Source organism: Rissa tridactyla, chromosome 14, assembly GCF_028500815.1.
Source record: "Rissa tridactyla isolate bRisTri1 chromosome 14, bRisTri1.patW.cur.20221130, whole genome shotgun sequence".
NCBI classification, from domain to species: Eukaryota; Metazoa; Chordata; class Aves; order Charadriiformes; family Laridae; genus Rissa; species Rissa tridactyla.
The window spans coordinates 9208772-9231538 of NC_071479.1; the positions used below are offsets into that span (position 1 = coordinate 9208772).

The window sequence follows — 22767 nt, forward strand, 5'->3', positions numbered from 1 at the left end:
ATTATTTTGAAGGGCAAAGAGAAGGGGAAGGTGACTGGATGCTCAGTTCCTCGCCGATGTCTGGTCGGGTCCGTGTCGGGAGCGGATACGGGTGAGGTGGCGAGGAGATGCCCAGAGCTCATCATGGCAGGGAGATTAATGGCATTTTTTGCCATGCCACATAGAGTCTATGTGAATCTATGCTTTATTTGAACCAGGGCTGCAATCATTGCCTGGTACCGGGGGGGACCTGACCCATCTCATGGTGTTTTCAGCCTTTAATAATTTAGGATGAGAGATCCCAGGCCTTCTGTCTAGGCTTTTTGCTCGATTGCTTGTTTTTGTAAGATTTCTTTTTCTCCCCCAGGCAAAACTGTTGCAGAGGATTGAGGCAGGCATTTTGTGGAGGGTCTCTCTTTTACAGGCAAAGAACCGCCTTAATTTGGCCAGTTTAAAAGGGCTTTTGAAAAACCTGAATCGCTGCACGCGGCGTGAAGTCTTGTTTGATTTTAGCAGCGAGAGTCGGCAGCCGTCCTCCCTGCCCGAGCATGGCCGAGCATCCCCGCTCCGCAGCGCTGGCTTGAGGGCCAAAAATACCGAGTTTGGGGCTAGTTGGGGAAGGAGAACTGGGGGAATGGAGGAGAGGAGTGGGCTATACTGGGACAGGAGGGGAAGAGGACGGTGAGCGGGCAGGTGGGAGCTGCACAGGCGATTTTGCCCACCAAAAGCTGCGTCCTGCAACTGCTGCTGAAAAATGTCCTCTTTTTCCAAACTGAACACCTTCCCCTTCCTCCCGGCCCACAATAAAACCCCGAGTAGGCTCCTCTTTAGCAAATGTTATCAAGTTTGCAAAACCCCAAAGCCAGGAGGTGCCAGGGTCAGTTTGCTCTGCAGCCTTCAGGCAGCCCCTCTATGCAGATGCATTATGAAACCCTCTTTAATGGCACCATCATATCCGAATTTTCCACCTTTGCCTCGCTTAGCGCAGCCGATGAACCTGCTCTGGGGATGATCTGCATTAATGTGGGGCTGTAAAAACTTCAACCCAAGTCAATGAGAGCTGTGCTTTGAGCAGGGGAATTGTCATTTAATGCTAAGCACTCTGAAAAATCAAGTCTAAATGTCTCAAATTTGGTGCATGTAATGTAGTGGATGTTTTTTATATTACCGTTCCTGGGCCTTAGCTCCCCGTCTGTGAAATGGGGATGGTAACAGGGAGATTGGGAACTTAATCACTTTATTGCTTGTGAAATACTGCTGCTTTTTGGTGTTGAGCGAGGGGTAAGCAACCCGTGAGGAGCTGAGTAATTGTGCATGCAGAACAGCATCTGAATAAAGCACAATGACGTAGGAGCTACACGTCCTCCAACGAAGAGAGAAGAAGGTACTGAGAAGCTGCAGATGAAGTTGTTTGTAGGACGCAGAGAAGCCTGGAGATGTTTGGAGGTACCCAGGGATGGGGTTTGGGATGCCTAAATGCTGAGTTCTGGACCATTTCAGGCACCCAGAGGCACCCGGCTACAGCTCAGCACCATCACCTTTGGCGTTTGGGGAGAGATACGTCCTTCAGATAAGCCTCCTGTGTGGGGTCTCTCAATCAACACCTTCATCGAAGTGCATAATTACTAGAGACTGAATTAAGGTTGCCTTAGCAACTTTAGTTCTCACGTTTTCTTAACTTTTGAGTATATGACATTGCAACCTTTATAATTTGCTTTATTATACTTTTTCTGTGGGCACAGACCTGTATGTACCCACCTGCGATGGTCCTTGATGTCTCACCAGCTTGGCAGTGCTCGTTGTCTCTGCAGCCCTGCTAACGTGGGCTTTCCTTGGAGACGTGGTCTGGGTCTGCGTTACGGAGCACATGCTCTGCAGGATCCCTTTGCTAGCAGAGATCCCACCATCCAGGAGGAGATAGCTTGGATATCATCCCCCCCGCCGGAAGGCTTTGCTCCCTGTAAATTTAACTGTGGGGTACCGCGCTTGGTGGCTGCTCTGGGTTTGGGTGGCAAGGCTGCGGGAAGGGCTGGGTTGCATCCAAGCGGTCGGATGCAGGAGCAAGGTAGGGATGATGGCAGAGTCCAGGCTGCTTCCCGGCCGAGCTCCTGCAGATCCCCATGGAGGATCTGGGGCCGGGCTGGCCTCCCTTGTCCTCCGGGGTGCCTGCCCTTGGTCACAACATGCAGTTCTGGGGGTGAGAACTGAGGGTTCAGTCAACATCAGAGCAGCTTTCTCCCCTCCCCCACCAACCCGCTTTTCTCCTGCAGCATGGTGCGTTTCGCTCCATCCCTCCGGATAAGCCCATGGGACTCCTGGCCGCCCCCTGAGCGATGCTGAGGTCTGTGTTTCATTGGTAGGGGAGTTAGAAGGATTTTTGGATGCCTCTTTCACTGCAGAAGTTCTTGCCAGCAGCGGCAGCGAGGTCAGCTCGGCCCTGGCAAGGCACGAGCCCTCCCTGTGGTCCTTTGCTTCCCTTCTGAGCAGATTTTTTCCTTCCTCGTTATGCCCGTGTTACCTCTGAGCATGACAAATACCCCTCCAGTTGATGTTTATTTCTAGAGTGAAGCCAGAAATGTATTCACAAATTCACTATTTTGGAACTAATGTTTTGAGAGGAGGGGATGAAAGGAATTGCTGGGCGCACTGAGCTAGGAAAAATATTAATTAGCATAAAGAAATCATTTGATAATTTTCATTTATGTATTTTTTAATTATGCATTGCTGCCTGTACTGATAGCCCCTGCGCCAATAGCGTGATCCATTCTGCTAGATAAACATATTACTTTGTGAGCTAATTAGTGTGCAATTACTATCAATTAATATGTACCGCTACTACTGATTCTGTGTTGGACAAGCAGATTCTGGTACTATTAGCTGTTTAAATTATTACTATTTGGAGCCGCGTAGAACCGGTCGCCAAAAGGTGTTTATTGGTAATTGCAGTGGTGCGAGGGGCCAGGTGGCTCCTCACTGAGCCTGGAGCTTTCTGCGCCTGGTGGTCTAAAAGCTATATATTTTTTTTTTATTATTTAATATCTTAAGATGTTGAAAATGCACTTTTCTGATTCGCTACCTTTTCCTTCCTTTTTAGAATTCAGTTTTTCTTTGCAGCTGAAGCTTGGAGAAGCAGCATAAGGAAAGGGCTGGGTCAGGCTCATCTCAGATAACTTTGCATGCTTCCTAGGTAAATAACTTAATAACTAAAGTTAATAAAACTGAATTAGGTATGTCTAGCTCTGGCTGGTGATAATAGTCATCCGAGTGAAAGGGATTCCTTTGAATGTGAAAACATCAGCTGGGTTGTTAGGAGCGGTTGTGGTAATAGCAGCAAGGAGACAGCGCTCTGCTTATCTTAAATAAGCACAGAACGAGGTGCTGGGGATACAGGACAACGCCGTCCCCTTTGCCGTGATGTGCCAGGGTGGGACACGATGCTCAGCAGTGCTGTTTCTCCTCTGGGCTGGTGTTCCCAGGTGCTTAGCGTAGATTTTCTGTCCCACTAAGGGCACTTGCTGTGCTTCAAGCCCCTGTACCATCCCATCCCATCCCATCCCATCCCATGGCACTGGAACAGCCTGCCCAGGGAGGGGGTTGAGTCACCATCCCTACAGGTATTCAGGGCATGCTTTAGTGGCAGAGATTGTAGGGGGTTTTGTATGTGTGTGTATGGTTGGACTCGATGGTCTCAAAGGTCCTTTCCAACCATGAATATTCTATGATTCTATGGCATCATTGATCCCATCCCATCCCATGGCATTATCGATGCCATGGCATCGTTGATCCCATCCTATCCCATCCCGTGCCATTGTTGATCCCATGCCATCATCGATCCCATGCCATCCCATTGATCCCATCCCACATTTTGCTGCCGAGGTGCCTGACACACAGGAGCGTCCTGACGGTACTGCCACCGCGTGGGAGATGCAACCCGCCTGAATTTAGGATTAATGACAAGCCGCAGTGAAGCGGGCGCTGACACGTGTGATTTCCAGCGCGGTTACTGCCCGTGCTTCATCATCCCTATTAACACTCGTGCGCCTTTTCTCAAACCTCCCGGTGCCGAGGTTGCCTGGGAGACTGAGCCGGCACCGCCTGCGATTGCCTTTGCCTCTCGCAGGGTTGAAGCGATGCTTCCCTGAAACGGAGGGGGAAAATAACGCTGAGAATTAAAACTATCTTGTTTATCTCACCCGCAACACCGTGCTCCTTCGTACAGCAGAGCTGCGCCGCCTCCGAGGGGGCTGCAGCGGCATGGGGGGGTCCTGGCGAGCCCCGGCATCCCCCAGGATGTGCTGTGCGTGTGAGGGGCTTTCCGAGCTCACTTTTCTTCTGGTGCGTTTGTTTTTGCTTTGCTTTAGCTGTAATTAAATTTCTGGCCTTTCTGGTTGCCGAGATGAGCTTCAAAACGCTCTGGCAGAGCGATGGTTTTATTGAATCTCCAGCAAATTATTGAAGCGCGGTAGGGAATTTTTCACACTTGCAACCTCAAGGTTTTTGGGAGAGCGTTTTTGCAAGCGTTTATTAGAGTATTACCACAAGAAGTGAGACTACCTGGAAAATGTGTAGTAAGCAGCTCATCAGCCGTGGTGTGTCGGTGTCGCTCCGTTGAAGTGCCTTCTCCAGTGTCGCTCAAGTAAGGAGGATTTCTCCCAGTTTAGGACCTGGATGGTTGGTTTTCTTTAAACCTCCCAGCGCTATTAAAGTGGCTGAAAAGCGTCTGTGGGTGCACTGGGCAGAAATTCTGTTTTTCTGCCTAAAATAATAAATCTACTCCGTGCACGCACATCTTCAGGCACCAGGCTAAGAAATGTGGTTGAAGACCTGAGCTTAAGTGTGCCCGAGTTTCAGACTGTGAAATTCCTGTTAGAAGCTGCCACCACCTCATCGTATCCAACGCTGGGGCTGGAGATTAACTTTTCCAGAGCATCCCAGTTTGGTCAATGTGCGGATGAATTTTCTGGGGAGACAGCCCATGGTTGGGTGCTGCAGGAGATGGGTCCTGCATTGCCTATAGACGTGATGAACAGTGTGGTGGGGGCAGGAGAGGGCTGTAGAGAGAATGGTCTCTTGTTGCAGGCAGAATAAAAAAGGGTTGAAATCCTGCGAAAAAAACATACCCTGTTGTCTTTAAATCAGAGACCGCTTTTTGAGGTGACCGTACTTTCACCATAATTTGGGTGAATATGAGCCAGCAGTCTGCCCAGGTGGCCAAGGCGGCCAACAACATCCTGGCCTGCATCAGGAATAATGTGGCCAGCAGGACTGGGGTAGTGACCGTCCCCCCGTACTCAGCACTGGTGAGGCCCCACCTTGGGTGCTGTGTCCAGTTTTGGGCCTCTCACGACAAAAAAAGACACTGAGGTGCTGGAGCATGTCCAGAGAAAGGCAACGGAGCTGGTGAGGGGTCTGGAGCACAAGCCTTGTGAGGAGCGGCTGAGGGAGCTGGGGGTGTTCAGCCTGGAGAAGAGGAGGCTGAGGGGAGACCTTCTCGCTCTCTACAACCCCCTGAAAGGAGGGGGTAGCCAGGGGGGGTCTGTCTCTGCTCCCAGGGAACAGGCGATGGGACAAGGGGCAACAGCCTCAAGTTACACCAGGGGAGGTTTAGGATGGATATTAGGAAAAATGTCTTCACCAAAAGGGTCATCAAGCATTGGAACAGGCTGCCCAGGGCAGTGGTGAAGTCACCGTCCCTGGAGGGATTTAAAAGCCGGGCAGACGTGGTGCCGAGGGACAGGGGTTAGTGGTGGTTTGGGCAGTATCAGGTTAATGGTTGGACTTGGTGACCTTAAAGGTCCTTTCCAACCTCGACAGTTCTATGGCTCCATGGTTCTATGGTATGTAATGCTTTTATAAATAATGTGATTATGAGTTTTGCAGCGCACCCTCAGCTGGGGTACACGTGTTGATCAGGCAGACAGACCCTTCGTGCCCATTTCTGTGATGAATTTTTCTGGGCGTTGTGTGAACACCCCGAGCTCTTCCCAGCCTTATCATGGCCAAGTGCTGCAACGCAGGAAGCCGGAGGCTGGGTTACCTTTGCTTCTGCTGAGGTCTGTAATTCCCCCTCCAATGTGATACCTCAAGCTTGCACCTGAGAGCACCTGCCCTTCCCGGCTCACCGTCCTCCAGCCAGCATTTGCAGTTCATGGCTGGTAGAGAAGTTTCCAGACCAGGTGGCTGCAGACAAACAGAAGCAGAACCACCTGCACAGCAAAAAGGCTCGTGCAGGTCCCACTTCCACCAACCCCCTTAATATTTTTGAGTGGTTTACTCTGAAACTCAAGGAAGAGTTCGGCCACCTCACTAATGATTTCGGTGGAGGAGCAGAGGAAGGCGGGGGTTTAGTGGAGGAAAAAAAAAGATGTGAAGGAGAAGAGGAAAGGAGTGGAGGAAGGCAGGAGTGGATTAGGCGAGAGCACGAGTGATGGTCAGACAGAGCATTTGCTGGGGAGGAAATAACCTACCTGCCACATGGATGGGGACTTCAGCTGGTGCAGGTCTGGGGCTGTGCCTGGGGTCTTATTGGAGGGTTTTTTTCCCCAGGGCAGGCATCCAACTTCTCCTGGAAACTGCCCCGGAGGGATGGATGCTCTGCTTGAGTTTTTGGGGCTGGCTGGGGCCGTAATGGGGACTGGAAGGGGGAAGCGGCCATGGCTGCCACATGAGCATCCACAGGGCAAAGGCTGAGGGTCCCTCTGGGTAAAGCCAGCTCTGGGTGAGACGACCTGAAAAAGGGCGAAAGGCAGAGGATTAAGGGTGAAAGGCAGGGAAAAAGGGCGAAAGGCAGAGATGGCCAAATTTAACCCCTGGCTGGTCATAACAGGAAAAGGGAGCAAAGTCTGTGCAGGAGGACACCTCTGTGGTGGACTCTCAGCAGCGAGGAGACCAGCCCTGTCTCGAGCCTCGCAGCACGGCAGAATTTTTGTGTCCAGAGCCGGTCAGAATTGCTCAGGGGAGCAGCTGTCGGGCTGAAAAATGCAGAATGTGGGTGTCAATTGATCTGTTACTAGTTTGCAAGTGCATCGGGCCTGAAGTTCCCTGTTGAGTGGGGTCTCACCAGTCGGAAGCAGCGTGAGGTGCTGGACCCGAGGGTTCCTGGCAGGGCTGCACCGCGGGGTTTGGGTCCCCGCTCTGTAGCAGTCCCTCCTTCGGGATGAAACTGGAGGTGACACAGCATCGTGCTTTTTGCTGCTAGTGGGCCCTGTCTTTAGAAACTCATGAACCTGAAATCTCCCCCCTGATCCCTCTCCAAACACAGCTCGGGGAGCAGATGGCAGAGCAGCACTGGCTTTGGCCCCAGCTCGCGTCCTTTGCGTTGTTTTTCTCAGCGATGGTTAACTTTGTAAGGCACTGAAGTCTTTAACCATTAGCAGGCAATAAAAAGGGGCAGCTGAGTTGGATAACACCCACTAATCCCCTTCCAGGATGAGCTGGAGAGAAGAGCCACTGCAAAGCTCAGGAGCTTATTCTGAGCTGAGTGCTTTGGAGGCTTTGAGAATTGCATGGTGTTGATATTTCATGAATAAATAACCCCCAGCGATATTTGTCACTGAATCTGCTTCATTAAGGAGGGCCTGGAACAAAGGGGGAGGGTGGAGAAAAGTATTTTTGAGGGAATCGAGGAGGATGCGGGCGATGGGAGGTGGTACGGGGCTGGGTGAGGATGGGTGCCGCGGTCTGCACTGCGGGAGCTGCACGGAGAGCCCCGCTGCTGCGCATCACACTGACCGTTTGTGGCCAAAGAAGTTGTTAGAAAAAGGGGCTTTTATTGAGGCTGTGCATCATCAGCGGGTCCTGGTAGAGAGGGGGGTGCATTTCATTTATAAGTGTGTCATCTGGGCGTCTCCGTGTGTCTTTGGGAGGGCTGAGAGTTAGAGAAGGAGTGTGTGCGTGTGTTCCTAGACGTACCTGTGCTTGTGGAGTGAATCTGGCCCCAGCAATTAGGTTGCTCGCTCCAAAATGCCCTTTTTGATGGGACCCAGCATCTTCCACAGGGGTGGTGGGGAGCTGCCCCATCCTCCCAATGCCTGGTCCCTGCTCCCCCGGCTCCCTGGTGTGCTCCGGCCATGGCGCGATCCGCAGAGCACATCTTCTCCATCCTGCCTTGTCGGAACGGATCCGGGATTCACTCAGTGTGGTTCAATACGGATAGATGGAGAACAAGAGAAAAGAGCTGTTCTTTTGCAGGCGGCTCGTTACTGCGGGGAAAGTGATTCATCCATCAGAGCCGGACTAATCTGGCGTGCCCGGGTGGCGGGGGGGGGGGACGGCTGCCCCCGGCGGGCACTGTGCAGTGGTGGCCAGATGCTGCCATCGCTCCTCAAGTGTCCTTTGCCTCTGCACTGCCTGTTCTCCAGATCGGCTCTGGGATTTGGGGTTGGGGGCTGCGGGCAGGGAGGGATGGACAGGGTCACCGCCGGAGCTGCGTGGGTGGAAAATCATCTGCTCCGTGCCACGCGTTGCCCGTCCCATTATGGCTGTGGGAGGCGGGTAATTAATTATTGCTCTTCACCCCTTAAAATTAAAAGGAGCCGCTGCGACTGGCGGTGCCAAAGTGCACCGAGTGCAGCTCTGCCAGCCCCTCCAGAGGCAGACAAGACCGGGTTTGCTCCCGGCATCGCGTCAGCCCTCTCGTCTGCTGCCATCCCCCGTGTCAGGGCAGCGCTGAAGGGATGCTCCTCTAGCCGAAGCGATGCTCCTCTAATCCAGCGCCGGCCTGGGCAGGAGCCACCCGGCCGAGAAGCCTCCCACCGTCTGCAGGCAGCCCTGTCACCCCGCTCCTCCCGCAGGTGACATTTGAACACTTCCCTCCGGCTCCGCTCCCCCACCTTCCCGTGAGGTTAATATTTTAATACGCTTAATGGCTCATTCCAGCTCGGCAGCCCCTGCCCGTGTTTTGTCGGGGGTCATCCATTATGCCAGGCATGATTTCGGCGAGCGAGGTTCCCGTTCCCATCCTCCACCCTCACGAGGGCAGAAGGTCGATTTGTGCTTCCAGGTTTTAATTAAAAGTGTGACGAGCTGCCCCTGCCAGCCCCATCCCAGGAGAACGATGCTCTTCTCCGGGCAGCGCTCCGGCTCTCTGGAGTTACCCCCGATGAGGATCTGACCCTGGGGTCTCCTTTCCACCACCCAGCCCAGCTGGAGCTCCTCACCTTCTCCCTCCAGGGAGGTGGGAGCTGCAGGAGGGTCTGGTTGTTTGGTGGCCAAAGGGAAAAGCCAGGAGGGAGGACGGGGACACGGTTCTCCTTGCCGTCAACCTACGATGAGAAACCCCTCGGGAGGACCAGATGGGGCTGAGCTATCCGGGTGGGCGGTGGAGGAGTTGTCATGGTTTGTTGGGTTTTTATTTAATAATTCACTCTACATTAATAAACAGCATTTTGGGTTAGTAAATAATATGCCCTTTCTCTCTCCCCCTCCCACCCCCCCCATCTCTCCAGCAGAAATACGTGCTCTGATCTAATATATTCTGCCTTTCTCACTCCCTCACTTCGGAGGAGCTGCAAATTCTGGTGGGAACAGAGTGCTAATAGAAAAGGGCCTCTAAAGATATTTGAAACATGACCAAGAAAGGACAGAGGGAGATTCAGCTCCAAATATGCTGGAAAATCTAGGAGATGGGCCAAAAGAGGGGGAATATCGGAAGCAGAGTCGCCAAGAGGGAAAAGTTAATTGGGAAGCGTTAATTGGGGTGAAAGCAGGCAGCGTGGCCATGAATTTGAGGGGCACCGCGGTGGGCATGGGGCTACCTCGGTCTTGGGATAACTGGTCCACCCCGACCCACGGTACTGGAGAAGCTGCCCTCCACCTCCATCTGAGCGGGGACGTGCCAATTTACCACGTTTTGCTGGTTTTATGGTGTTTTCCTTGCTGAAAGTCCCAGCTTGTGGAATCCTGTGATTGCCTGGAAGTCTAGAATCTGCAAAATCATGACTTCAGTACTGCGTAGGCCTTTATTTCTTTGGGTTTGGTCTCTGGGTAGTTCCTAGCCCTCAAGTTTGCAGGGAAAAGCTCGATTGCGCCCCAAAGGCCCGGAAAGCAGGAGGCAAATTAAAGGGGAGGGAAAAAACCCAACCACCCAGTGATTGATTTATTTTTAAAAATCTCATCATTTTTATGCCAATCTCTTTTTTTTTTTTTTAATGCCTGACTCATGAGTTTTTCGAGCGCTTGGTGTTGGCGGGGCTGTGTGCGGGAGTGCGACGGCGTGCGTGTGGGGCCCTCCGCCGACAGGTAACGCGGGGCTGGTTCGAGACAGCGGTGCTGCGGGCGGCAAGGGCCGCTGGATATTCCTCCGACGCCGTTCCCTTGCCGAGCACACGGTTCTCAAATGAAAACCCCCCCAAAAAGGGAGACTAACACTGGGCACTGAGTCATGGTGTGGCTTTTTAGGTGTTGATAAGCGAGCAGGGGAGATGCTAAAGGGGAATAAACCCCCCCTGTGATCCTGGCATTGCCTTAGGAGGTATTTTAAGGTCAGAAGGGTCAGTGTTTCTTTGTAGCCCCCTGTGTATAAAGATCTAATAACTAACCTACAGAGATCAAGTCCATCTCCATAACTTGTTCTGTGACCTTGGATAAATCACTCTGTCTCTCTCCTGTCGGTAAGAGGGTGACCAGATCTCTTGCTCGACATGGGTTGCAGGTATCGGGTAATATATAACGTGTGCTTTGAAGATGAAAAATACCTTGGAGATGCCTAAAGCTCTCGACAAGCATCTGTGTTGCCTTTGCAGGAACGCAGCAGAAAGCAAAGTGCCTGAATACTTTGTCACAGCCAAAATTTGCTGCGTGCGCAGCTCGGCGAGGCAGGGCTGGGAGCTTCCCCAGGCTTTGCATAGCCGTGGAATTTGCGGGCATTTGTACTTCTTGCTTGCTTAAGAGAGGGGCGTCACAGCACATCCAAGCTGGAGCGGCGCAGCAGAGAGCTGTGCCCGCATCCCTCCCTGCATCCTCTGCTCCAGGTCCCCCTGGAGCACCGGGATGAGCCATCCACATCCCAACAAGCACGAAGCCAAGTTTCCCATGGCTTTCCAGCTTCAGCAGGGTCCCCAGGTGATGGACGAGGTGTGGGTGCTCGGGGAGGCTTGGCCCAGCGGTGAAATGTTCAGGAGGAGTTTCGCTGTTGTGGGTTCGCTGTTGTCTAGTATAGGGTTGGATTCACACAAAACTCCAGGCTACTAACAAAGTACCTTAGTTGCCAGTTTGCCTGAAAAGGGTAGATAGTATCTTTGAAACCATATAGCTGGTTGGTCAGAGTTATGCAGCAAATTTATTTTATATAGCGTAATCACAAAGCCTTAATTTTCTTGGGAAACCTCCTTTGCCTCACTTTTGCTAATCAAAATGACGTGATTTTGCCAGAGCAGCTTTCGTTGTGGATTGCCCTGCCCACCCCAGCTCCCTGCCAGCCCTAACGGTGCCTTTTCTCTCCAAGGGAAGAAGCGATGCTGTCCACCTACTTTGAAACCATCAATGACTTGCTCTCTTCCTTCGGGCCGGTCCGAGACTGCTCCCGCAACAACGGTGGCTGTACCCGCAACTTCAAGTGCGTTTCGGATCGCAAGGTGGACTCGACGGGCTGTGTGGTAGGTACCGCGGCTGGAGGCCCCCGGGGCTGCCATCTGTTTTGGGGACGAGCCGGAGGGGGACATTGTCTGCTCCCTCTCCAGGAACGTGCCCAAGGGGACGTGTGTGCGGGTGGTGGCTTCCCCCTGCCCCTGGGGGGGCCTTCACGTCAAATCAGACAGGCCTTAAGGACCCCAGGGAAGGAGCCTGGGGGCTCAGATGAGCAAAAGAAAAATGGCTGAGGCTGATGATCATTTTCCTGCTTGTCAAGAAAGCGGGGGCTGAAAGCAGTCTCGCTTTTTCTCCTGCCTTGTGCTTCCCAGCGTGGGAGAAAGATGGAGCATCTCCCCATCCTCTGCCCCTCTGGGCCCCTCTGACGCCCTCAGCATTTTGATTTGTTTCTGAACGTGCTCACGTATTGCCAAACAATCTACTGAGTCCCGGGTTTTGCAGTGCCCGCCTCCAAAAGACCTGAGACTGATAATTTTGGGCAGAGGCTCTGAATCGTCCCCAGCTGTCGATGTGCAGAGGGGTTTCGCCGTTCTTCCAGGTGGGAGCAGCAGAGCTCAGCACCTCTCCCACCTCTAACCCTCGACAGCAAAGTCGCCACATCCCTGCACGTGGAGCTTGTGCGAGGCCGGTACTGCGTGTGGAGATGCTGGTCAAAGCCTGGGAAACTGGGGGAAACCTGGAGCATCCCTTCTCAGCTGTCTGTTTGTTGTAGGAGCCCCTGCCTGCCAGGCAGTGGGTGGTGACCCCCAAGGGGATGGAGAGCTCATCACCCGCTCCTGGAAACACCCGCCTGCTGCCCTGAAGCCCCCCCGCAACCCCTCTGCCCCTTCCCCTCCCTCTCGCCACAGGCAGAGCCCCGTCACCCCTCCCCTCCCAGCAGAGGCAGGAGTTAAGTGTCTCTTTATTTATTGAAGATGTTTATACACAGCAGCTGGGAAAGGTCAGGCAGGAGCGGTGCTGTCCCGGGGGTGGCGTTTTCATTATCCCCTTCTCCGATTGCTTGTTAAGGCCATTTAGCGTGACAGCCTGATGTGTCACCAGCAGCGCCCAGCACCATCTCCCCTTGCCACTCCCCTCCCTTTCCTCCTTTCTTTACCCATTGTCGTTTTCTCTTGTTCCCTTTCCCAAGGAACGGCTGCCTTTCTAGTCCTTTAGGGGTTTTTCCCTGGTTTTTTGGGTGTTATTTTGCTCTGAATACCAGCATGCCTCCCAGACACTGTCACAAGCAATCGGGGCTCTGGTCGTCCTGTGCTGCTGGGAAGAGATGCCTCTTTTTAAGAGTCAGGATATATTAAGATAGAAATTGTCAATAAATTACAGGCCTAGCACTCACCACGCCAGCCTGCGGAGAGGCAGAAATTGAAAACTGTGTCACCCCAGGGAAAATAACCCCCCTGTTTCTGTAATGCCTAACTGAGGCTTTATGTGAAGAGAACAAACTGTGTACAGCGGGTAGGGCGGGGAGAAAGGAGAAGGAGCGGGAGCCGTTCTCCTGGAGAGCATCCCCTCCCTGGGAGCCGTGGGCGAGATGACACAAGGGGACTGCAGGACCCCCCGTCCCCCAACATCACGCTGGGTTACCGGGGTCTTGCATCCCACGGGGGCAGGAGATGGCCGCAGGGATGCCCGTCTCTTCTCCCTCTGCTCTTTGCCTCTTTTTCTTCCTGCCGCAGGAGCACAAGGCTGCTCTGCCCCTCTCCGCAGCACCCAGTCGTGGGGTGAAACCCCCCCAGTTCCCCAGTCCCAGTTGCAGCCTGAGGACAGCAGAGTTGAGCTCCCTGGGGGGAGTTTGAAGATGGCAACTGCATCCCTGCTCCGGTCCACATGTCTCCCTGCTTCCCGTTGGACTGACACCAGGGGAACAGTGCTCCACACGAGCCAGCAACAGGCGCTGGCAGCCCAGAAAGCCCTTCATATCCTGGGCTGCATCCCCAGCAGCGTGGGCAGCAGGGCGAGGGGGGGAATTCTGCCCCTCTGCTCCGCTCTGTGAGACCCCCCTGCAGTGCTGCCTCCAGCTCTGGGGCACCAACAGCAGAAGGACACGGAGCTGCTGGAGCAGGTCCAGAGGAGGCCACGGAGATGCTGGGAGGGCTGGAGCCCCTCTGCTGTGGGGACAGGCTGAGAGAGCTGGGGGGGTTCAGCCTGGAGAAGAGAAGGCTCCGGGGAGACCTTCCAGCCCCTTCCAGTCCCTAAAGGGAGGCTCCAGGAAAGCTGGGGAGGGACTGGAGCTGGGGGAACGGTTTTAAACTGGAAGAGGGGAGATTTAGATGAGATTTCAGGAAGAAATTTTTCGCTCTGAGGGCGGTGAGCCCCTGGCCCAGGTTGCCCAGAGAAGCTGTGGCTGCCCCATCCCTGGAAGGGTTCAAGGCCAGGTTGGACGGGGCTTGGAGCAACCTGGGCTGGTGGGAGGTGTCCCTGCCCAGGGCAGGGGGGTGGGACTGGATGGTCTTTAAGGTCCCTTCCAACTCTAACCGTTCTGTGGTTCTGTGATCCCTCCTGGCTCTCCCAACCCCATACAGCATTTTACCCTCATCACCAGCTTGTAGGTCCCCAGTAATGGCAGCGGTGCAAGCAGAGGTCTGGAGGACACTGTCCCGTGTTTCTGACCGTGATCCATGGCCGTTGACTGAGGAAATGCCCAAGGGGTGGGCAGGCAGCGCTGCCCCAGCCCCGGGTCATGCTCATGGCGCTGAGCGGGGTCGAGGTGGTGGGAGCTGAGTTTGGGAGCTCAACGCAGCCCCAGTGTGGAACCTTCTGGCACCTTCTGCAGTGGTCCCTGCGCTGGGTGATACGTCCCCTCCTCATCCCACCCCTGCACCTGGGGGCTACCAGGTGTGAGCTGGGCTTCCCAGGCGAGCAGGGATGGGGTCATTTGCTGCAAATTTGCAGGGTTGTCAGTTAGTTTTAAAGCTGAACTGCCATGAACTCAATTTGCCAATTTGGTAAGTGCTATGGGCAATATCGGGATGTAATTTAATTAAGCTATCCCCTTTTTATAGAGTTCAGGGAGCATTCACGTACTAATTTTAGCACTAGGTTTGCTTCAGCTTTACTCTGGACACTGTTTCGCAAATCATGACATGTTGTTAATCTTTACCAGTCAACAGTTTATTAATTTGCCGAGGACCACAGAAGTATATAATCAGCGGTTCATCAATCAAGGCTAAATCCAACAAATGTTCCAGGCAGGTACTGAGCATAAAATATACATGCAGCCTTGTAAGCAATTAATACACAGCGGAGCCGGAGCCTAGAGCAGCTCAGCCAGGGAACAGCACAAATCTCAAAGATTTCTTATTCCTTTTATATATATATATATATATATATATATATAAAAAATCATCATCTGTTACCAGTTCTTTCGTGCCCTTAATACGGCTTCCAGTAATGCTGCGAGGACTGGGGCTGCATTTATCTTCGGGCTTTTTAGCGGCGTGGGCTCTGCCATTACCTAATTGTTTGGGCTTAAAAGGACTGGGTTGGAATGCCGAGGGCGGTTTGCTTGCGGCTCGTGGTGGAGTCGCTCTGAGGACAAGTCTCCTTGGGCTTACCAAGGAGAAACAAGGGCATCCCTTTGCTTAGTTAAAAATCCTGCCTGCCAGGTGTCACCTGAAGACCCCAAAGGCTCTGCAGCGGGGTCCCCACCCGGAGGGGTGGCAGCTCCCAGCCCACGCTTCCCGTGGGGCCTTTTTTTCCCCCTCATCTCATGCCTTTTCTGTTATTTTTACCTGTACCCAGTAGATGGCATTAGCGCATAAAGGTTTTCTGCAGTTCTTTTCTTATCGGAGGCTTTTTTTTGGGGGGGGGGGTTAATTTTCAGAAGTATGAGCTGCAACCTTGCTAAGACCTCGGCATTGCTAACTGGAGCCTTGCCTTTCAGCCCTCCCTTCCAACCTAACAAAACAATCCCCAAGCTCTGGAAAACCTGTTTCCGTGTTGCTTTTCCTTGTCGCATCCCAGAATTGCCGTCAAGTCAGGGGAAGCCACAGGCATTTCCCAAGAAAACCAAAATCCCAGTGAGCTTCTCTAAATCTGGTGGCCCTTCTGTGCTCATTGAGTCTAGTGTACGTTTTGTAACGTGTTGCAGGGATCACAGCAAACCAGGAGAAACTGTGCTGGAGGAATAAGTCAGATTCAGGGCAGGAATACGTATCATTGATCCCTTCTACCAGCACAGTGGTAGCTGCTCAGCCTGGAGGGAGGATGCCAGAAAAGGACAAGTGGTTGACCCTCATGTGTTGGTGATTTATAATTTGAGATGAAAACCTGTGAATTGGCCCTGAGGGATTGAAGGAAACACCTGTAACGTGGCTTAAATTCAGGTTTCCCCACCTGTCTCTCAGCTTGGCTTTGCTCACTGATGCCAGTTCTCTTGTCTGCCTGGGGAGAAGGGTGGGTGGGGGTGTCACTCGTATCTGCTGCCCCATGTCCATGCCGTTTGCGAGCCCTGCGGGGCAAGGCAGGACTGCAGCCCCAGGGGAATAAGAAGGATGAGGTTTTTTTTCCCTAAGAAAAGTGAGCTTTGGTCTTGGCACGTGAGCTGGGCGAGGAGGTGGATGATGCCCCTTTGGTGTGCGTTGGACATCCTCGACATCGCTGCGAGGAGGCAGCAGCAGGTACGGGCGTGCAGCGAAGGTGTGTGTCTGAGCCCCTTGGCGCCTCTCAGAATGGGATCTTATCACCATGAGGACCTCCTGGAGAAGCAGGAGGGCACAAACTGCCCTGCTGGTGGTGGGGAAGGCAGCTCGGGGTCCCGTGATGAGTTTGCAGCAGGATTAGACCCCTTATTTCCCTGCTGCATGAGCGGCATCACCGCAGCCGCAGGTGGGTGCGGGTGATGTGGTCTTGGTGGTTCTGCAACATCCGTGGTGCCTGAAGATGGTGGTGAGTTAGTCCTTTTAAGTCAGAAGAGAGTGAGTTGTGCCACGGAGGTCAAAGATGTTGCGGGTGGATGTGGAAGGGCTCAGAGCATGGCTGTGCTCCAGGATCCATCCCACCTCGGGAGAGGGGTCGGCGGGAGAGCCCGGCGAGCCCAGGCAGCAGGCGCTGCTCTTCTGCACAGGCACAAAATCCTGCTGACCGTCGCCATCTCCCTGCTCGCAGGCTGGGGTTCCTCTAACAGGGATTTATTTCTAATTTGAGCGAGGAAAAAAAGTATAGTTTGGCTCCTAGTACAACGAGAACTGTTCTTATTCCTCATCAGGGGTCAGCCCATGCGTCAGGAGGGAGTTTGTGTGGCTCAGCGTATGCAGAACGGACAGCATCTACTGCAGAGTCCGTTAATGAAGTTGTGGCCCACGGTGACACCGGTGCGGTGTCAGTCCAAGCGTTTTTAGACACAGAAGGAAGAGAAATTTGGCATGGTCCGCACGGGCGTATAAGCCTTAGCGCAGCCTGTCTGGAGCTAATCCTTCTCTTCTTGCTCTCTTCCACGTCAAACCCATGGGCTGTTCTGTAGCTGCTGCAACGTGGGGCAGAGAAATGGCTTAATTTCCGAGTGTAACCATTTTGGGGAGAAATGGGATTAGAAATGAAGGAGCGGGGCAGTGGCTACCGCTCCGGCTTCCTCCTTCCAGCACAAGTCACCCAGGGGTGGCTTGGGGACCAAGGGGACTGGGGAGCTGCTTGGCTTGGTGGGGGGAGGGAAATGGGTTTTTGGGGAGTTTCAGCCCAAACCAAAATGCTGTGCAGAAATCCCCCACGTATGTGCAAGTTCCAAAATATTTTGGTTCAAAACGTCTCCTCTCTATCAAGGAGAGGGAAGCGTTTAATTCCAGCATTATCATCTGGAGTTTTATGGTATATATTGCGTTATCCCAGCGTACAGCCTGAAATAAAAACAAAATTAGGCAGTGGAAACCAAAACATTTCAACCTTGTCAAAATTAAATGCTCTCCTAATTTCCCAATGAATTTTGAGATGTAATTGATGGAATCCCACAAAGCACTTAAGCTTCATCAAATCTGCGTTTTTTTTTCTGTCAGACAGTTGTTCGGGGAAAAATAAAGACTCATCCGTCCCTGCCTTACGAGGCACCTAGCTAATTATGGTAGAGATGCACACGCAGGGGAGGGAGATGGGGAGGAAACCATTCTCTCCTAATCCCTTTCAAGTGGAGCTGGCTCCTCGAAGCAGAGGATGGACGGCTCCTTACGCGCGTTGTGGTTGGAAGCAGAAGCCCCCTGAGCTCGCCTGCAAGCCCCCCCTCCCCAAGGAGCCTGTGCTTTTTGGATTTGTCTCGTTAAGGCAGGTAGCTACCTGTGATGGAAATGGGATTTGGGGAAGGGAGAGAAGCAAAGGATGGCAAAAGCTGCAGGGGTTGGTAGCCGGCCGTGGCAGGGGGCAGAGGGGCAGCCCGCCACCCGCCTGGTTTTGCTTTCAGTGCTGCAAAAGGGGTTTGCACCACGTTGGCCAAATTTAAAAGCAAGCGGAATAGCTCAAGAAGCACGAAGGTGAGCTGGATGTCTCTCCCTGCACTGGGAAGAGGTGGCTTGGGTGATAAAAGCCCCGTTTTCTCCAGAATTGGCTTTTTCAGCGGCGTTCCTTGGAGGGCTTGGCTGGCACCAGCCCTTGCCCCTCCGCTCCCCGGCAGACTGGGATGCGTCCTGTGCTGTGGTCAGGGCTGGGTTGGGGCTTTGGGTTTGCTGTGGGTCGCCAGGGTTTGGCGCGTAGCATTGTGGCTGGGCTGTACCCTGGATGTCAGGTGGGGCAGGAGGGGAATTTCTGGTCTCCCAGCGGTTTTTGGAGGTGCCAGCCTCTGCCGTGGCTGGGAAGGGAAATGGCCCGGTGGGCAGGAGGTGCCGGCGCACCCCAGAATGAACTGTTGGTGATGCCTGGAAGGAAAGCAGCTGGAGGGTTTCCACCAGCTTGATTTCCTTGCTCCAGGAGCTCTGAGCACTGGTGTGTGTGTGTATGTATGTACGTAGCATCCTATCAGCTGCTTGAAACAAGTCCATCCCGCTTTGAATTGAGCTGCAAAAAATACACAGTGACTTGCCCGGGAGGGTCCATGAGAGCTGTGCGGTGGCTGGAGGCCAGGAGATGTTGCCTCATTGCCCGGAGCTTTGGTTCCTCCATGGAGCCCCCAGCCCGCTGTCATGGGGGGAACCGAGCTGAGGAGCGTGAGCCATTGCAGTGTGTGCTCGGGAGCCTGGAAGACAGATGGGTTTGATTTTCTGATGCTAAAATAATGATTGATGATCTTGAAAGGGAAAAGGAAGCAGGGGGAAAGGAAGGAGGGGGGGGGGGAAAAAGAGTGGGAAGATAATGACTGTTATTTCAGAAAACAGTTGTAATGTTTCCCTCTGGGAAGGATGCTCCCCCGCAGCGGGGTGATGGGAGGATCTGCCGTGGCCGTGGTGGGGACATCGCTGCCCCGAGGAGGTGAGGCAGGGGTGGCCCTGGAGAGAGACTGCCTGGAACCGCCGGGTGCCTTAGCGACCAGCTTTTTGGCCCGTTTTAGCAGAATATTAGGACAGGAGGGATAAATCTCACCCCTAGAGACTGGGCTGTGTACAGCCAGAATCTGGTCCTGCTGCTGCAGAGGAACGTTGCTTACTGGGGGCTTCCTGGGCCAAGAAAGCAGAATAAGCCAAAGTTGTTGGCGAATATATATGTGTGTGTGTGTGTGTATATATATATATATATGGACACAAAGGAGTTTACTGCATTTGTATCGTTTCTGAGCTCCAACAAGCAAATAAAATACATGCCAGGCATAGTTTGGAGCTCATTAAAATGCTGGCAATTGCTTGTACCTCAGCAGTGCCTCAGATTAATGTTTTTGTCTCCCGCTGAAGAGGTTTCTCGGTGAGGAGCGAGGATGCCTCTGAGCAGAGGGGGGTTATTAGGGCCTTTGGATGGTGCACTCGGTGCCGCTGCAGCGCTGAGCTACCGGCCCCTTCCGCAGCCTCGGGCCAGCGGCGCCGGGGATGGAGCGGAGGGAAGATGCACCAGGCACGGGGCTGGGGGTCCTGGGTCTCGCCTCCGGATGCATCCAGACACGGGAGTGTGGTACCCAGAGCAGGGGGTTGGCGGCAGCTTCCCTGGGCGGTTTTGCAGAGCCAGGGAGGAGCCGGGCTCATCTGTGCCCAGAGCATCACCTCCGACACCCTGGCGCGGGAGAAGTCTGGGCTTTTGTCTCTGACAAAAAGGCTGCTATTGTTGAGAAAACAGAGCGGAATAAGAAAAAGGGCAGTTTACTCTCTACAGAAACACTTTATTAAATATTCTTTTTTTTTTTTTTTTTTAAAAAAAAAAACAACTTAATAATGGAAGAGAGGAGCTGAGCAGAGGAACCCTGGCAGGCAGCTCAGGTGGAGAGCTGGAGTCCTCTCGTCTGGGGGATCCGTGTCAGTAATGAGACTGGGATTTTATTTCCAGTGACCCCCTCACCCATCTTGCTGCTAATGAGCTTTGTAAATGAGAAAGGGGGGGGGGGCGGGAAAAAGCGGGGGGCTTTTGCTCACTAACGCGAACAGGGACTCATCCAGATACTTATTTTCCTAAGACACAATCTCGTACGGCTTGCTTGCTTTGCCCTTGGAGATGCTGCTCCTCCCACTGGGTTTGCTCCGGCCGTGCTGTGGATGGTGGTGGTGGGTGGAGGAGCCAAGTCCTGGTGGCAGGAGGCCACACCGTGTCACAGGCTGTGCCGGGGTGACGGCGGTAGGCGTGAGCATCCCATTTCATTCCAAACCACGCCGTGCATCGGCGAGGCTGGCTCTGGTGGCCTCCGGGGGTGGCAGCCGGTCCTGCCAGCTGTGCCGCTCCGGGTCACCTTGGAGATGCCATTTAAAAGGGGGGGATAAAAAAGCTCATTTCTCCAAACACCAGGTAAAAATAGCACATTCTTATTCAGCATATCCATTCCCTGTGCATACTTGGAGTCCGTTTGCTGACTCCAATGACAAAAGTAAAGACCTGGGTGCTCTGCCTGACATGGCGGGGAGGGGACAAGCCAGTGGCCCGTTGTGACAACAGCCAAACCTGTCGGCGCCGGCAGGGTCAGGCTGTTGTGGCTGTGGGTCACATTTAACCTGCAGGATCTGCATTATCCGTGCTAATGCAGGAGAAGACAAGAAACTACGTTTTCTTTTCCAATCCCGAGAGCAATTTTCAGGGCAGGCTGTCGTCAGGGAAAGCAATTCACTCCTGCGTGGATGGAGTAGATTTGCAAGGCAGTGGAATTGCATTAACGGCATCTCCCTGGCTTTTCGGAGAGGACGACGAGCTAGAATCTCCCCCTACCTCTCTTTTCCTCTTCGTGGCGTGGATTAAGCACCAAACCCTCTTCCCAAGCTCCGAGATATTTTTGCTTGTCAGATCCATGGGTGAAGGATGCTCTGGGAGTTTGAAGCGAGTTCCCAAGCCATGCGGGTCTAACGTGGCAAACCACAAACAGCTTTTTCATTCGAATAGCTGACTAACAGTTTGTAGGATCCCTTTGCCTCCCTGGATAAATGGATCCATCCCGTACTGGGACGAGGGCTGTGCAGAGGTGGTTGGCCAGGGGCTGCTGGAGCACCGTATCTCGCCAGCTTTCCTCTCATCAAGGAGGGACGTGTCACCCGTGATCGCCCAGACAGAGTTATTGGCTGAGTTGCTTATTGATTTTCTAATCATTTTCCGACACAGCCCCCCCCCCCACCCTGTGTCACTGCCAAGGCAGATTGCAAATTGAACTGCAGCTGAATTGATGGGGGATTGATTAAAACTCACCATAATTATTGGTTCTCTGCTGCCCGAGCCAGACAAATCAATGTCAGCAATAACAGATCGGGGCCTTTATGAAAGCCCAGCAAACGCAGAACGGGGGTTGGTTTGTGACCCCCCCGCCAGAGCCCACCGACCCTTCAGCCGCCAGTTGTTTCTGACATATTTGCACCCAAACGGGCTCTAGTTTTCTCCCTTCTCTGATCGAGTGGTGGGACGTCCTGATTGCTAATCCTCTGCTCCAGGGGCAGGGAGGTGTGTAGTAAAGATTTATTGTGCCCAATAGTTGCTCCATCCACCTATTCATCCCTGCAACCCCCCGCCCCGCGCGGGCAGCTGGCGTTGCCTCTCCCACCTGTTGGTTTTGCTGGCCGATGCTGATGGCAGAGCTCGGCCATGCCTCACTGGCCCTGTCACCTTCGTGCCACCAAGCAGGGCCACCTCCTCTCTGTGTGTGCTGGCTACCAAAGATGTCTGTCCCTGGAGAGCCGGCTCCGTGCCGAGCCGGGGATGGATATGGATGCGGGGCAGGGTGTGTGTGTGTGTACGCTTTCTTTTGCAAATTTTGTGCTGAGCTATTTGCCTGCCGTAATTAATGCGTATTAGGCTGCATAATTGCAAACAGAAAGGAAACGCGTTTCATGGTGATTAAAAGTCCAAACTGGAGGAATATCCCAAGGGTGCCCTCCAGCAAAGTGGGGCTAAGGGAGGGGAGGGCTTTGGTGACCCGCTAACCCAGTCCTGGGGAAAGAGCCATCGTCTTCCTCTGCGGGCTGGGGAAGATGCTGAGCTCAGCCCACAGATCAGTGCCAGGGCGAGAGTCCCAAGTGACAACTCAGAAAAGCCGTGACTGATCCCCTGGCTGTGTTCCTGTAGTTCCTGCTGACTTACGGTCCCATCCAGTTGCCTTCAGCACCCTGGAAGGTCCCTCAGGAGCTCTGGAGGGGACTTGGGCAGAGTCTCAGCCCTCCCCGTCGGCGTGGGGAGAGCAGCGGAGAGGCAGATGCGGTGCCGTGGAGCGGAAGATGCTGTTTGCAGTCAGCCCTCCGTGTCCTCCGGGGAGACGTGTTTCTACCAATTTGCACAGCTCTTATTCTTACAGTGGGGCTGGCAGATGCGGAGGAGACCACAGGAGATAAGTGTTGTATCTGCGGATTCGCAAACACACTTATCCCGATCCTGTTTCCCAGGCAGCTCGGTGCCAAAAGCACGGATTGTTCTAAGTGTCCTCTCCTCCTTCGTATTTATTCTGTTTGTGCAGCTAGAAGGCTTCTTGCTCCCATGTCTTCTGCTGCTCTGTGCCTGGGTAGGGCCACTGGTGCCCTGCCTGCGCCCTGCCTGCGCCCTGCCTGCGCCCTGCCTGCGCCCTGCCTGCGCCCTGCCTGCGCCCTGCCTGCTTTGCAGAGACGGGCAGCATCCTATTCCAGAGCCCTTTGCTGCCAACATAGAACAGTTTGGGTCAGAAAGGACCTTTAAAGGTCATCTGGT

General features: G+C 53.5%; 1 protein-coding gene across 1 annotated transcript in view; it reads left to right on the forward strand.

Moving 5' to 3' along the window:
• Positions 1–22767, forward strand: part of ASTN2 (astrotactin 2) — a 373499-nt gene that overhangs the window by 192257 nt on the left and 158475 nt on the right. The window contains 1 exon segment of the mRNA XM_054220714.1: positions 11423–11573. Coding sequence (XP_054076689.1) covers positions 11423–11573 — 151 coding nt within the window.